General features: G+C 42.0%; 1 protein-coding gene across 1 annotated transcript; it reads left to right on the forward strand.

The window, feature by feature from the left end:
• Positions 1 to 1,302: 1,302 nt before the first annotated feature.
• Positions 1,303 to 15,560, forward strand: LOC149069279 (RNA exonuclease 1 homolog). The gene is made up of 3 exons (XM_089249967.1): positions 1,303 to 1,383; positions 10,268 to 10,373; positions 12,259 to 15,560. The coding sequence occupies exons 2-3, from the start codon at positions 10,355 to 10,357 to the stop codon at positions 13,509 to 13,511; spliced, it is 1,272 nt and encodes a 423-aa protein (XP_089106093.1). The 5' UTR covers positions 1,303 to 1,383; positions 10,268 to 10,354; the 3' UTR covers positions 13,512 to 15,560.
• Positions 15,561 to 16,603: the final 1,043 nt, after the last annotated feature.

Below are 16,603 nucleotides of genomic sequence, written 5' to 3' on the forward strand. Positions count from 1 at the left end.
TGATCTCACATATCAGTCAAACATGTACGTTTTTTTTTTTATGAATTACATTTTGACTTGAAGTACCCAAAACCGTTTCACGATTGGATCTTTTTCAGCTATCTTAAGGATAACATATTATAGACTAGCTATCTTCACTTGCCTTTGACAATTCTTTGGCTATAAATGACAACTTTATTGGCCTTTAACAATTTTTTGACTGTTACACTTCACCTGCTTTCGACAATTTTTTTTTTTTTTTTGGCTTTGATTAGCAACTTTACCTGCTTTGAACTTTTTTTTTCAGCTGTGATTGGCGATATATATCATCCTTGACAACTTTTTTTGGCGATATCCCGTATTTTTATAAAAGAAATATTTATATATATTATATATATATATAATATATATATATATATAGGTCATAATAGATATTTATCGTGTTGTGTGTATTGATACTGCTCCACCCGGAAAACTTTCGGCACAACCCTTATCAGACGTGGAGCTCGGTGTGAAATGGTAAGAATGCATAATAACCGGTTATTATGTATAATAACTCAGGCCCGCAGCCAGAAATTCCGTTCGGGGGACCACTTTCATTTCGGGTGGGGGGGGGGGCAAAGTAATAGAACAATAGATTTGGCCATCTTTTCCCCCCTCTTTTTCTCTTTTTTGGTTATTTTCTCACACTTCGGGGTGGGGACCAGACCCCCAAGTCCCACCCCCTCGCTATTTACCGCATTTACCGTAACCGGGGGGGGGGGGGGAGCAGGCGGGCCCCGTTCGCTAGACCCGAGGAGAGTGCAAATTTCATTCTGAAACCTCTCCTTCAATACAGGGGGGGGGGGGCGTCAAAATGCTCTCTTGCCCCGGTTGACCAAGCATTTAGTTGCGGCCGTGATCGTAAGGGCCATTCAAGTATTACGTAAGCAGATTTTCAACCATTTTTGACCCCCCCCCTGTCAGCAAAATTCCGTCAGCAGCTTAGAATATTTCATATCTTCAAGAAGGGGTGGTTGATGACGTAAGCAACCTTCAACCCCCCCCCATCTTCCCGCCCCCCCCCGTCATCAAAAGTCAGCAAATCCGAAACTCCCCCCCCCCACCCCTCGATGCTGACATAATACTTTAATGACCCCTAACGTATACATTCCTTGAGGAAGGGAGGGGGGAGAGAAGCTGAAAAAATCCCGCCATTTCCCTCCCTATCTCTCTCGCTGTCCTTCCGTATCTTTCAGTCGCCGCCAGATGGCGACGCCAGTACAATTTCCGATATAGATAGATATTATTTTTCCGCTCCCGCTCTTGTGCCATGCGGGGACAGAGAGAAGTTTGTTTTTATTTTTTGTCATGTATAATCATTCCAGGTTTTGTTTCAGCCGGGCGAGGACGTGCGTCGCTCCAGTGAGTGGTACACAATTAATATTATCATCATTATTATTATTTTTTTTCCTCTCTCTTTGAAACGTTTCATTTTCGTTTCTTTAGCGCGTCGCTCTTTTGTGTGGGAATTAATTAATTAATCGATTAATTAATTCTCTTTTGTGGTTTCTTCTTCTTTACTAATTGGGATCAAGTGACGGATGATGAAATAATCGACGGGGGTGGTGGGGATCGCGGTAACCCACTTCGTCCGATTTCACGTGCTCTGTTTTTGCTTTCATGTTGACATGAATTTACATGATATTTGGTTTCTAATGTGGAGATTGATTTTTCAACCGTGATTATTATATTCTCTTCTTATCAACCTTCAGTGTGCGGTAATGTAATTTTTACTTTATGACATTTCATGTTTTTATTTACATGCCTCGGTTTAATGTATGTCCACCCGTCCCCCTTCGACATCCTGGAGTGGGGGGCCCCCGTTATCTATGATTTTCCAAGCCCCCCCCTGGCCAAAATCTTCATGGGGGCCCCCTCTAGCTAGAATTTTGTAAGATAATTAAAGTTGATGAGAGATTCGATATTCCTAGCTGGAGCGCTACCCTCCCACTCATGTGAGGGGGCCCATGTGTTTATCATGTTGATTTGAATGTATGGATCATGTTATACCACCGTCTCAAAAATTTGACTCTTTTCTCAAATGGAATCCCCCCATTCTTCGATTTATGCATTCTATTTGTGGGTTATGAATGTCGAGAGATTTACATGATATGTGGGTTTACTAATTATATCAATTATCATGTTGAATATTTGATTTCCCCCCCCCTTAAATTATTAATTTCATCTTCCATGTCCAAGGATGGCTAAAGAGCAACATGGGTCCCGTGTCTCCACATCCTGGGACAAGGCCCAGGGACGTCATTTCAACTTCTTCCGGGGGGGGGGGGAGACAAAGAACATGTACTCTCAATGTATTTATAATTTTATATATATATGTGTATATGTATATATAAACCATTTTTAGTGTATTTTCAAAAGCCAGGATTTTTAAGCCGCCCCCCCCCCCAAATGACGGGTCTGACAAGGCCTTAGGTTGGAATCTTCCACGGGCAAACACCTATAGTGAATTTATAGCATGGGGAAACAAAAACTGATGGTAATTGTTCCGGGCCCCAGGGCTGGAGCCCTGTCAGCCCCCGCCGTTATGGGGGGGGGGCATGATGAGTTCCCCCCCCCTTCCAGTAAAAGTGATGTTTTTGCCCCCTCTGAAACTGTTTGTTTACCAATTTACATGATTACTGTAGAAAATTGTAGTAGATAGTTGTAGTATCGGATTTCGTTATTACAAGACTGGTTCTCATTTTTGCGTGGCCCCCGGACCGTGCCCGGGTGAGCCCATGGCTTAAGACGGCACTTCTCTGGTCATGCCGTGTTGACCATTGCATTGACAGTTCAGTTGCTGCGTCATGGACCACATCCAAATTTAATTATTAATTTATAATTATGGTGTCTAATTGGATCCCCCTTGAGCTTTTAAATGATGTAAATTGGATCCTTCATGTCCAAGGATGTCTCAAGAGCAACACGATGATGGCAAACTCGAGAGGCAAAGTGATGTTCTGGGCAGGGCCGTCTTAACAACATCACAGCCCCCCCCCCCTCCTCCCCGGGCCAAGTGATTTTTCTAAGGTCCTGTACCCAGCTCTCATTCTTGTGTGGCCCCTCCTCTGTTTAGACCCCCGGGTGGGCCCATGAGTCATGATGGCATGGGTTCTACCCCCCCCCCCCTCCGTAGCTGGTGTTTACTATGATTTCTGTAGAAAATTATGGTATCGATTTTCATCATCTCGAGGCCCCGATCGGGGGCCCATGCTGGTGCCGTCTTAACGCATGAACACTCCCGAGGGGGTGGGGATTATCGAAAGTTAGCGTATTAATTTTGAAGTAGGCATTACTATATAGGTAGGACCCCAGGATGTTCTTAAGACGGCCTTGCCCCTGCTTTAACTTTGGGAGGCCCCATGATGTAACAGCGATGTTCATTTCCATGTTGACGAGTAAATTGATAGCCCAGTTGCTGTTAAATAAATGAACGCGTGTTATATTCACCACATGGAGAACAACCTCCCATTTGCTCGATGGGAAACCCGAACCCACAACCTCTAGTGCAGGACCTCCTGGCGAGGACTCCTAGGTCAGAATCTTCGCAGGTTCCCATTCAAGCATTTTTCGAGCCCCCGCCCCCTTTCTACGAAATAAATATAGAAAAAATTGCGAGATTCTTCCGCGGCGCACAGGGCTCTATCCTCAGCCAGAGTTTCCAGAGAAACAGTTTGACTTCCCCCCCCCCCCATGTGGGGTCATACTTACAATCATGTTGTGCCGTCTAAATACGTGGACCCATCCCTTACATGGCCCGGGGGGGCGCCCTCAAGTGTGGAAAAGGCCTCATGAAAATGACATCTGATTTAAAAATTATGGAAAGTACAGTGAAACCCCCTCTTAACTGATACCTCACTTTTAATGCCAAATAATATTTCCCCTTAATAATAAAACAACGTATTTCAAGCCCCTTATTAACGGTCACTCCTCTTTCACGGACGGATTTTTTTTTTGTTCCACCGGTGTCCGCAAAAGAGAGGTTTTTCTGTATATAAATTAGGAGGAGGAGGGCATTTCTAGTCGGGGGGGGGGGCCTCGGGAAAAAATCACTTTGCCCGAGGCTCCAGAATGCTCAAAGACCATCCTGGAGACGGCACTGCAATCATTTGTGTACCGTTAATATTTTTTTCTCTTTTACTGCTTTCAAAATGTATGTATGGAGGATTAGCCTTTTGAAATGTTTGAATGTCGTGTAAAAGAATGGGAGGGGGGACGCGGAACATGTCTTCTCATGTCTGTGTGTGTGTTGCGGTTTCTTATTTTCATGTTGAAACATGTACTGGGACTTGTGGTTCTCAATATTCTGCGGCTTCCCAGAATTGTTTGGTAGATATTTTCGCTTGTCCCTTTCAGACCCCGAGCATTCTTTTTTTTTTTTTTTAATTTTTTAAATATTTTTGCATTTTTTATACTCAAAAATGCAGTGTGTGTGTGTGTGTGTGTGTGAAGAAAAGCCAAGTTGATGCATTCGATTCTTCACATAAAATATTTTTTTGCCACATTTTTATTGCTAAATTTTATGTAATTTAGGATTACTTTTTATTATTTACTTTTCCCGGAGACACTTTCTCCTGGAAGCCTTCTTAAACACCTCCCCCCCCCACCCCGAAAGTTCAACTTTAAGTGCTAAGGGGCCGTTCAAGTATTACGTAAGCAAATTTTCGGCCAATTTTTACCCCCCCCCCGTCATCAAAATTTCGTCATCAGCTCTGCCCCTCTGAATCCAACTCATATTTTCATGAAGGGTGGTTGATGACGTACGCATTATACAAACCCCCCCCCCACCCACCCTTGTCATCAACAGCCAGCAAATCGGAAACACCCCCCCCCCATCGATGATGACGTAATACTTGAAGGGTCCCTAAGCCCCCTAAAGTTCATATTCATCATATTTCTAACTCAAAACGTACACAAGGCAACTGACTACGTGCAGGGTTTTTTTTTTTTTTTTTTTTGAAATCCTGTGATTTTTTACAAAGTACAGTAAAACCTCGCTTTTGCGTACACCGGCGGGACAAAAAAAAATTCGTCCATAAAAGAGGGCTGACCGTTAATGAGGTGTTTGAAATACATACATTTATTATACAAGGGAAAATTATATTATTTGGCCTAAAAAGAGGGATGTCCATTAAGAGGAGGTTTTAATGTATTTACTACTTTAATCATAATACCATATAAAACAAGGAAATCCAGTGAAATATTTGAGATATTTTCTATCTCCCCCCTACCCCCATGCCAAAAGCATGAACGTGAAAATTTTCGCATTTTGATTTTACCCGCTGGTTGGATCCCTTACTTTGCTATCTACGTTTTGCCAGAAACACGAATGTTTAACCCGTATTGACACGCATGTAACACTTTTGACACTCACAATAAGAGTAACATGGGTATAGTAAACATTTAACGTTTATTTCCCATGTTTTGGATATTTGCACATTCATGCTTTTTGGCATGACGGGGACGATATAATGTTCTCAAAATTAGCGTAAAATTCACAAGCGCGGGGGGGTGCATGTGTGGTGTAGCAGTAGGTAGGGGCTCGGGGAACCATGATGTTCTTAAGTCAGCACCTCGTTGGGCAATTTGCCTGTTGTGGCGTTGTATTTGTATAAAAAGCACATAAATGAGCACACAAACATTTTCCCCACCTCGCCGAGACGCACACTTTGAGGAAACACAGCACTTGCGGTTAGTACCATGACCGTTTCAATAGCGGAGTTCCCGGGTAGAGTGATATTTGAGGTATTCTACCTGGCTCGAAGTCCTACCAACCTATTTTCCCGAAAAGCATTATCACGGGGCTTCCGTGTCGTTCCTAATGGACCTTCTCCCATCGTTAACATGGGTCTTGATTAGAACACAATTGACCGAATTTTGTTTAATTCGTTTATTTCATTAAAGAAAAAGTTCGAGCAGCATGAGGCATGGCCGTATTAAGAGCATCATAGGCCCCGGGCCAATTGGTATTTCTGGGGCCCTACCTCGTAAATTCTAGAAAATTTCAACCGGATCTCATTTTTGTGAGCACCCCCCGCCCCTCTCCTGAGGCGCCCGGGTGGGCCCATGCCCATGCGTTGAAATACTTGTACAGTAGAACATCGATTATCGGAAACAATGCGGACTGGAGGTGTTCGGATAACCGATTATTCACGGAAAAAAATTGTACCAGTGTCATAGGAGCAACATGTAACAAAGAAACAGTGTGATATTACACAAAAAACTATTATAGATTTTGTATCGCACGCCTTACAAATAATACAGAGAACCTACTTCAATGGTTATTTGGGACTTTTCAAGTTTAGTTTGAAAAGTTCCAAATGACCATTAAAGTAGGCCTACAGTTTAGGAAAAGAAGTCCAAAATGAGTCCTGAGACTCGTTTTTTTTTTTTTTAAATCGCGTAAACGTTTTAAAGACAGCATTGGACTGCATCACATTCTTCTTGTTGTTCTAACCACTTCATAGCCGCCGTCTCAAGGCAGTGAATTTGCCGACTGAAACGCTTTCGTTCAACCGATGTTTCGGTTGATCGGTATTCGGATAATCGATGCTCTAGTCGCTAGTGTATTACCTTGCACAGAGGAAAATTTATTTAAAGATTCAACCCCCCCCCCCTTTTCTTTGATAAATTGACTTTTCTATTAAATTTGTAGTGCATAAAATTCTCAATAAATTCGGTTGTTAGCCCATGGTCAGCCTACAATAGAAAGGTTGGAGGGAGGGAAGATGCTCAAAGTTCAATATAAGACTCTCAATCAGGCTTTTTTTTGTGTAGACGCTATGATCAAAAGCGTATTTATGGGGGAGGGAATATCATGCTATACCCCAGGGCGGCAAATTTGAAGAATGAGTGGTCAATTAATAGAATTAGTGGACGTGAGTAATGAAGTGTGCAAGCATGTGAATGACCAAGAGAGCGACCTACAGAGATTGCAAGCATGCAAGTGATTTACAGAGCGAGGGGCATGATCACTGCGTCCATGACCACATTACAGAGAGTGTCGATGAATGACCATAAGAGTGGTCTAGAGAACAAGAGACCAGTCAGTGACTGACATAGAGTTTTCAAGCACGTAAGTGATTTTTGAATGTGTTAACATTGGAAGAACGCAGGTGTCGAGGGGATATGATCCAAGTGTTTAAAATTTCCAACAGGATGTTTAGGGTTGAGTACGAGTTAATACGCCGTCAATCAACTGCTTCGACAAGGGGACACCAGTATCGTTTAGTAACGGACAACTCCGGAGTGTGGTGTCGCAGGGTTTTTCTGTAATAGGCGAAACCATAGTCATTAATAGATGGAAGGGCTTACCTCCGGGGGTCGTGAATCCTAAGGGACCATTCAAGTATTACGTAAGCAGATTTTCAGCCATTTTTGACCTCCCCCTCCCGTCAGCAAAGCACTGACACCCCCCCCCCCCCCCCGTGAGCAAAATTTCGTCAGCAGCTTAGAATATTTCATATCTTCAAAAAGGGGTGGTTGGTGACGTAAGCAGCCTTCAAAACCCCTCCTCCCTTGTCATTAAAAGTCAGCAAATCCGGAAACCCCCCCCCCCCCCGATGCTGACGTAATACTTGAATGACCCCCTAAACACACTTCACACGTTCAAAAAGAAGTACGATAAACATAGTGGGATAAATCGAGAAGCTCTCCATAGATGAGACAACCATAATCTTTTTTTAAGGGCAGAGTATTGTATATTATTAATTATTTTCGAGATATGTGTGCTTTTATATTGGGTTGCTGTATTTTATTTAGACATCCTTAGACATATTAGACATCCATATTTATTATGGGCATCTTTTTTCAGCCTCCTCCTCCCTGGGCAATTTGTGGCCTCGAAAAATTTCAGCACCTCGGATTATCCGGACCCTCGAACTTTCGAGACTGCATTTGAAGTGCTCGTGAGAAAAAGAACAATGTACAGGATAATAGAAAAAAAGAAGTGATTATTATTGTAAATGTTTCGGTTTCTATCGATGATGAAAACGAATGGCTAGCGTATTTCATTGAAAAGTTTTCTTTGTATGTATTGGATAGCACTGGGTTTGCCCTTTCCTCTTCTTTTTTTTTTTATAGCTTTTTTTGCCCGGTTTTTTTTTTTTTTTTTTTTCTTCACGCTCTTCCGATTCTTTTCCACGTTCTGAAAAGTTTGTTTGTATACATTATACATATATACGTGTGTGTTAACGGGATATTTTTTCCTCCTCTGCAGAGAACTCCCTCTCTAATAATTCTATTGCCCAGCTGCAGCACGTGCTGCTCACTCTTTCTCAACTGCATGTCCCTTCGTGTTTTTTAGTAGGTGGTGAATGCTATTTGAATTTCTGTTGGGTGGGGTGGGTTCCGAAACAAAGTTTTTGTTTATTATCGTGATGGTGAAATGTATTCGTGAATATTCCGTGGTGAGATGTGTGTGGTGTGTTGCTGGTAAAATATCGCCAATCACATTCCTAAAGGTGTAATTTACAGGGGGCTGAGTGAGCTATTTTGCCCAAGGGGTCAAATTCTTGGGTGATGGGGGTGGTAGATTTGGGGAATGAGTGGTGAAGAAGATTAATAAAATTGGAGAACGGTGGCAAAATTTATATATAGCCCTATATATGCATAATTAAAAACTAATCCGCCTCTGCCTAGAGAGCGAGTCAGTGAGCTACCTAAAGGGTTTGCAAGCACGTTGGTGACCATAACGTGCTCGCAAGTACGTAAGTGACCTAGAGAGAAAGAGGGATTAGGTTTGAGAGTGACCAAAAAGCGTGTGCAAGAATGTGAATTAGCAAAAGAAGGATTTAGAGAGCAAGAGACCATGTCGATGAATGACCAAAAGAGTGACCTATAAAGTGTGTCAGCAGAAAGTGAGTGACCAAAAGGGTGACAGAGGCGTATTTACAGTGGCGGGGAGTGGATGAGCGGGGCATATCCCAGGGCGGCAAATTCGAGGAAGTGAGTAGTCAAGAAAATTAGACTGGAAAACAGAGGCGTGGGAAATGTTTCAGACGTGTGGGTACTCAACTTGGTCTTTATATAGGAGATTTTGATTTCTTGATCAATTCTTGGAGGTGCTCAGACCGGTGCTATAAATACTGTGGGTCGAGCACCCCCCGGCTCCGACGCCATTACCAGAATGCTAGAGCGAACACCTCTGTGCACATTACAGTAGTACATGAAAATCATAGTACCAAATCTCATTACCATGGTATTAGTCTCATATGCAGCTTTGACCCTCCATGCACTTAACACAACCTTGCCCGTATTTCAATCATTCCCCAATTTATGGCTCTGGTGATGTGGTTGGTTTTATTGCCTGAGAGAAGCTGTGAGCTGAAGAGTCTACGCGTCCTGTCTGTGATCTTGATCTTTGTCACTCTACTCTACAACTTCGTAATTTAAGATGGTGTGCATATAAGCATGTGCTAGGTCACAAAACTGTTCTGCCGGGAGTGTTGGGACATCGGTGTCTGCATAGCGGTTTTTGCTTTTCCAACTCCGGCTCCGTTTTATTGAGACAAGATACAGGACCCCCGGAATTTCTCTGAAATTAAGTTTCGGGGACAATTTGCAAAAAAAATAGCTTATCCGTTCACTAGGAGAATGCAACGCCTGTTCAGCTCGTTTCAGAGAAGATTCTTGCCACTGAATGTTTGTAAATCATTCCCGCGCGTAGGGCTGTGTGACAGCTGCGGTCGCACCGGGCCTCACACTTACAGTAATAGAAATGGAAAAAATATACATAAATTATATTCAACGAATAATACATTTTTTTCGTACCTAACAAGGTGTCTGAGAGATACAGTTGATTTGATTCTGGAAATTTCTTCAATGCTGGAATTAGTTAGCCGATTAATTCTGAATTTTCATCGACTGGCATTTTTTCCCCTCATCAATTCTGAGATACTTTCTTTCATTAATTCTGAATATTCAGATATTCAAAATGCAGATTTTCAGGCATTCAAAATATCTGAATATTCATATTTTTCAGCATTCCTGTATATTCCGTAATAATTCACGAATATTTGGATGCCCGATTCCCCTTCCCATATATAAAATCGGAGCTAAAGAGCCCCGACACTATTTTCGCACCGGGGCCCCGCATGTTATAAGGGTGGCCCTTGCGTACAAAATATTTTTAGAAATCATTGGATCACTGCTCAAAAATATTTTGTGTGCATTATTCAGTTATTTTACATTACATAATTTATTTTTATGTAATTGGTGTGTTTTTTTTTGTTTTTTTTTCATTCAGATTTTCCCCACACACAGGAATTGCCTGTAATTTAAGATCGTTCATATCTCGTAAGTAGAGGAAACGGTAATCCGAACGCTTGACGAGATGATGACAGACAGGGGAGGTGAGTTTCATTCTTCGTTTACTCCGCTAGTGCGCATGTGATGTTGTTTTCAATTTCTAACTCGAAGGGATGACTCTTATCTAAGGGTCCATTCAAATATTACGTTCAAATATGCGGGATTCGAACCCACACCTGCACAGTGAGAAGCTAGTTCCCTAACCACTCGACTGCCAGGCGGCATGAATTTCTTGCATGAATTCTGAATTTTTATCAATTGCAAAGCTGTTATAACTTCATTACTTCTTAATTTTATGAATTCTAGAAGTATTTCTTTCATAAATTCTCAGTTATCAATTCTGGAATTGTTTTTCCTCATTAACTCCGAATTTTTATCAATTCCGGAATTATTTCTTCTGAATTTTCATCAACTCTGGAGTTATTTCTTTCATTAATTCTGGATTTTCATTTTTGCTTGAATTATTTCTTTCAGTTATTTTCAAAATTCATCAGTTCTAAAATTTTCATTAGTTTCGTGAATTGTTTCCTCTCATTAGTTTGAAACTGTCTTCAGTGCTGAATTTTCATGAATTTTTTGTGCGGATATTTCTCTGCACATTCGTGTACATTCTGAAATAAGATGCTAACTGATGCTGATTCCCCCCCCCCCAACAAAATATATAAAATCTTAGCGAAGTGGAGGGGGTCCTAAACATTTTTGGTGCCCCAAAATTGTCGAGGTGCACAGGGCCTCGCGTCAACTCTAAGGTTGGCCCTGTGCTTCTAAACAAAGAAGCCAACGATGCAAGGCACAGGCGCTGCAAATTATTGAAGGCCTTCACCTATATATTCTGGATTTTCAATAACTCTTCGATTATTTCTTTTTCAGAATAATTTTGAATTTTATTTAAATTTATAAATTCTCATTAATTCTAGATAAATATGCTCATTTTTCTGGTATTTTGATATTTTATAGCATTTGTATTATTACGTAGGCCTTTTTCGACGCCAACATATTTCCCCGGTTTCCAGAAATTTCGCCCTGGAATGTTTCGTCCTCGGTACATTTCGCCTGCCATGACCGTATGAGTGAAGTGACTAAATGAGAAGTTGGATGAGTGACCAAACAAGTGGGTGACTGAGTGTGATGACGTATGGTTGAGTGAGAGACCGTATGACTGGTCAAATGAATGGTCGTATGAGTGGCCAAGTTAGTTACCATACGGGCACGCACTCGTTCACTCATACGGTCATTAACTTCATCATTAATACGGTCATTAACTTCATCATTAATACGGTCACTCACTTGGTAATTCATATGATCACTCACTTGGTAATTCATATGATCACTCACTTGGTAATTCATATGATCACTCACTTGGTAATTCATATGATCACTCACTTGTTCACTCATACTCTCATTTAATTGGTCACTCATACTCTCATTTAATTGGTCACTCATACTCTCATTTAATTGGTCACTCATACTCTCATTTAATTGGTCACTCATACTCTCATTTAATTGGTCACTCATACTCTCATTTAATTGGTCACTCATACTTTCATTCAATTGGTCACTCATACGCTCACTAACTTGATCCCAATACTGTCAGTCGGTAACTCATATGGTCACTCACTCACTCACTTGTTCATTCAAACGCTTGCTCACGCATTCACTTGGTCACTCACCCGCCAACATTATCACTCACACGGTTAGGGTAGGCGAAATTTCCCGTGGAGAAACGTGCCAGGGGTGAAATTTTGGGGAAATTTCCGTAAACCCATTCAACACCCACCTCAAAAAATGCATTTTGCAACTTCTTTTTTTCTTTAAATGTTTGGCGTAAAGGTCTCTTAAAAGGTCGTTGAACAACGCAAAAAAAATAGAAATAAGAAAAAAAAGCCGTTTTTGATATATATGTGGGAAATGTTTCTCGCCTCGTTTCAGGTATCCCCGAAGGCACGAATGAAGATGCGGCCCGTGGCTCGAGTCCCACGTGCAAAACTGAACAGCAAAGCAAGGGAGAGACCGACTCCGATAAATTGTACTACAAGATGTGCGGCCTCACGTTGAGCTACAACACACTCATCGAGAATTCGTATCCTCTGGACACGCCCGAGGACCCGCTCATGGTGCTGGAAACGGAATATTTCCGGCCCGAGGACGGCTCCTGGGACACGAAGCTCTGCGTACGTTGCGGCCGGTCCTTCGACGTGACCAAGAGAGGAGTGCAGGTCGTCGACAAACCGTGCCATTATCAAAAAGTCAAAGCGGGCGAGGGAGAGAGCTGCTACTATTACTGCAGCGGGGTGCAGAGATTCGGCGAGTGCCGGGTACGGCCGTACCACGTCAATCCAGATTGTCCCGCCCGAAAGATCCAGTTCAAGAAAACGGGCTCCGTCCCGTCCAGCTGCAGGAGCGTGTTCGCCCTGGACACGGAGATGTGCGTCACCGAGAACGGCAAGGAGGCCACTAAAGTCTCGGTGGTCGATTCCGAAGGCCTCGTCGTCTACCACACCCTGGTGAAGCCCGAGAAGAGGATCGTGGATTACGTGACGCAGTACAGCGGCGTCAGTGAGGAGGACCTGGTGGGGGTCGAGACGACCCTGCAGGATGTCCAGGCCAAGCTTCTGTCCATGTTCGACAGCAACACCATCGTCGTCGGACATGGCTTGCAGAACGACCTGAAGTCGCTGAGGATCATCCACACGACCGTCCTCGACACGTCGGTGCTGTTTCCGGATCCCAAGGGACACCCGTTCAAGAGGTCCCTGAAATCGCTGGTGTCCGAGCACCTGAATTACGAGATCCAGCCCGAGGGCAGCGGGCACGACAGCGTGGAAGACGCCCGGGCCTGCATGGAGCTCGTCATGCATTACATGAAAGGCGGTGCTAAACATGCACAGGGAGTGGTGAAAAGATGTGAGGTCCCGTCGCCGCCGCCAAGACCACCACCGAGCTCTTGGAAGAAGATGACCATAGAGTCAGCGTACTACTACCACCGCCTCCGTTACGAAACGCCAGCCTTCGCTTGTCCCAATTCCATCGAGTGTCACAAGAACCCTAACTGTTCCATAAGCGTCGAAGGACCCCCGGCTTTTTATGCCCCTATGTGTTATGTCCCGTATCCATTGTATTCAGTCAATTATTACTGCTTCCATTGCACTCGTCTCTACGCCTTCTTCCCGTACAGTCCATAGGTAGCAATCATGACGTGTCTGATGCTTCTGTGCCACGCACACACACCCAAGTCACGACTCGTGTCCTTTCTCAAGTCACTCCATACTGGTGTCCATGTTAAAAAAAAAAATTCTCTATTGAATGGAAATGTCACATTTCATAATAACATCAGTAATAAATACAGTGGGTCAATTTTTCTTCCTCTACATGTTGTCATGTTTCGGACAGTGTTGTTAAACTACATCTTTCGTAATTCAGTATAGATGCCTACTCTGTTGTATTAATGTGCACATCTAACATGCATGCCATCCATGTTGTTAATATCTTTTGTGATTGTGGAATGTATGTGGAAACAAAAAATATTCACACAAGGTCCAATTATTGTCACGCACATCTCACAAAAATCCATTCCATGACCTGATAGGGTTCCCAGCAGGTTGAAAGTCAGAGAAATGCAAAATGGTCAGTGGAAAATGTAAAATACATATATTTGGAAAAGTCAGGGGACAATTCTGTGAAGGGAAAAAAACTAAAAACATTTGGAAGATTTGAATTATGTACTTTTTTCTTCTGAAGTTCTGGTCATGGAAAGTAGTGAAATTTTTGAGTTTCAGTCGGAAAAAAGTCAGGAAAATTTTTTGATGTGTTGAGATCAGAAAAAGTCTGGGAAATTTTTGAGTGTTGATCAGGAAATTTCAGGGAAAATTGATCACAAGTCAGGAAAATTTTTGAGTTTTGGTCAGGAAACTTTTTCAGGGTTGGTCAGAAAAAGTCAAGAAAAGTTTTGAATGCTAGTTAGAAAAAAACGAGGTAAATTTTGAAATGTTGGTCAGGTAAATTTTTGAGTGTTGATCAGAAAAAGTCAGGGAAAATTGGTCACAAGTCAGGAAAGTTTTTGAGTTTTGGTCAGGAAAATTTTTCAGGGTTGGTCAGAAAAAGTCAAGAAAAGTTTTGAAAGAGGAAAATTCTGAAATGTTGGTCAGAAAAAGTCGGAAATTGGTCGCAAGTCAGGAAAATTTTTGAGTTTTGGTCAAAGCAGTGATCAAGCAGATTTCGCTAAGAACCCTGTCATATGATATAGAATTTCCTTGGTAAGCACTTTAATTCTGGGTTGCCAGCGACCTGAGAAGTTTGGAAATGAAGAATGTTTAGGGAAAGTCGAGGGTAATGTGAAATGTATATAGCAAAAGAGTCAGGGAAATATGCAAATACAGTCAAACTTCGTTAGTGCGTCACCCGGTTAACACGTCACTCCGCTTACCGGGTCACTTTTTGGAAGTCCCGATTGTCCTCAGGCAGGAATTGGCACAGCTATGGCTTACTCCGTTTAACGAGTCACTCCGCCTACTAAGTCATATTTTTGCTCTCTCAAGAGTGACTCATTAACGAGGTTTGACTGTATTTTATAAAAGTCAGGAAAAAGTTCTTTGAAGGGGGAAAAAAACAAACTCGAAAAATAAAAATTCGAAATTTATAAACAGGTTTGTCTTGAATTATATTCCTTCTCTTCCGGAGTTTTTGCCAGGAAGTCAGGGAAATTTTTGTCGTTTTGGTCGGGGAAAAATGATCTAGCAGATTTCGCTGGGAACCCTGTAATTTCTACGATCTGAAATATATATTAGCCGCCATATCTATTGTTTTCGATGAGCCCTATTCTTAAATTATCTGTGTCAGATATGTACATATAGATGCTCGTAATTGTGTTTAATGGAAAGACAGTAAGGCCTATGAGATATAATGCTGATCGCTTTAAACATCAGTTTTTAAAGGCCCCTGTCCACATGATTAGCAAATTAGACTCCTACCATTATGATATAAAATGAGATTAATTTATTGTTCAGACCTCAGTATAACATCACCATGCTTTTAAAGGGTCCTGCCAACATTAGATTAAACTATTTTAGTCTCTTGCTGTTCAGATCACTTTTGTGGTTATTCACATACTTGCACACTGTTTCGATCACTCCCGTGCTTGCACACGCTCTAGGCCAATCTTAATAATCTCATACTCATAGTCTCTAGGTCACCGTTTTGGTCGCTTTTCGACCTGGCCCTTTGCACTCTAGGAAGAGCCGTAACTATGGGAGGGGGGGGGGGGAACAGGTAGGTCAGGTACACTGCTTTTTTCTACATTACTGTGGGGCGCCAAAATGAGTGCTTGCCCTGGCTGACAAAGTATCTAGTTGTCGCCTTGTCTCTAGGTCACTCTTTTAGTCTCTCACTGACTTGGTCCCTTGTTTTCTAGTTTGCTTGCTTTTGCTTTCTAGGTCCCTTGCTACTCTTTTGGTCATCCATATGCTTGCACACTGTTTTGGTTACTCGCATGCTTGCAAACCATTTTGGTCGCTCAATGACTCAGCCTGTTGATCTCTACGCCAGTCTTTTGTCCATTTACATGCTTGCAAACTCTAGAGCAAGCGTTTGATCACTCACTAATCTAGGCAAAGATCGGATCTCGGATCTATGGCTGTGGGTTATACAGATTTTGCTACCCGTCTCGCATTCCACTAATTTTTTAACCAATCATTCCTGAAATTTGCCGCCTGGACTATAGCCCGCTAAGCCACCCTGTAAATAAGCCTCTGTCGCTATTAAAGTACAAAAGCCTTATGACGTCATTTTTTCAGTCATTTTCTATCTCCGCGGGTGATGTTTAACCGAGGTCTAACTGTTATTCAGTAAAACCTCTCTTTTGCGGACACCGGTTGGACAAAAGATATCCGTCCGTAAAAGAGGGGTGAACGCATCTGAGGGACGTCCAATAAGAGGGGTTTTACTGTTTATATGAAAGTATGATTATAAATTGCGAAGAGCTTAATTAAATGCACAAGAGTTTTATGGGAGTCATACGTATCCGAATTTATACAAAAATATTTCTCATGTTTTGTATAACTTTTAACGAAACTAAAGACGAGTCGTTAGTATATATACTTTGACATATACCATTACTAAAATTTTCTATACAGTTCGTATATTTTAAAAATAAACAGCAATTTTTTTTAATGTACATAGATTTGATACGTGTTTGACGAGCTTCAACAGAAATATTTTGAGATTTTTTTCTTATTTGTATATCCGTCCGTTAGTTTAAATTACATGTTTTTGTATCTGT

This window comes from Pholcus phalangioides, unplaced genomic scaffold, assembly GCF_987345545.1.
Source record: "Pholcus phalangioides strain wild (caught in Gottingen) unplaced genomic scaffold, Ppha-v1.0 ptg000022l_1, whole genome shotgun sequence".
Taxonomy (NCBI): domain Eukaryota; kingdom Metazoa; phylum Arthropoda; class Arachnida; order Araneae; family Pholcidae; genus Pholcus; species Pholcus phalangioides.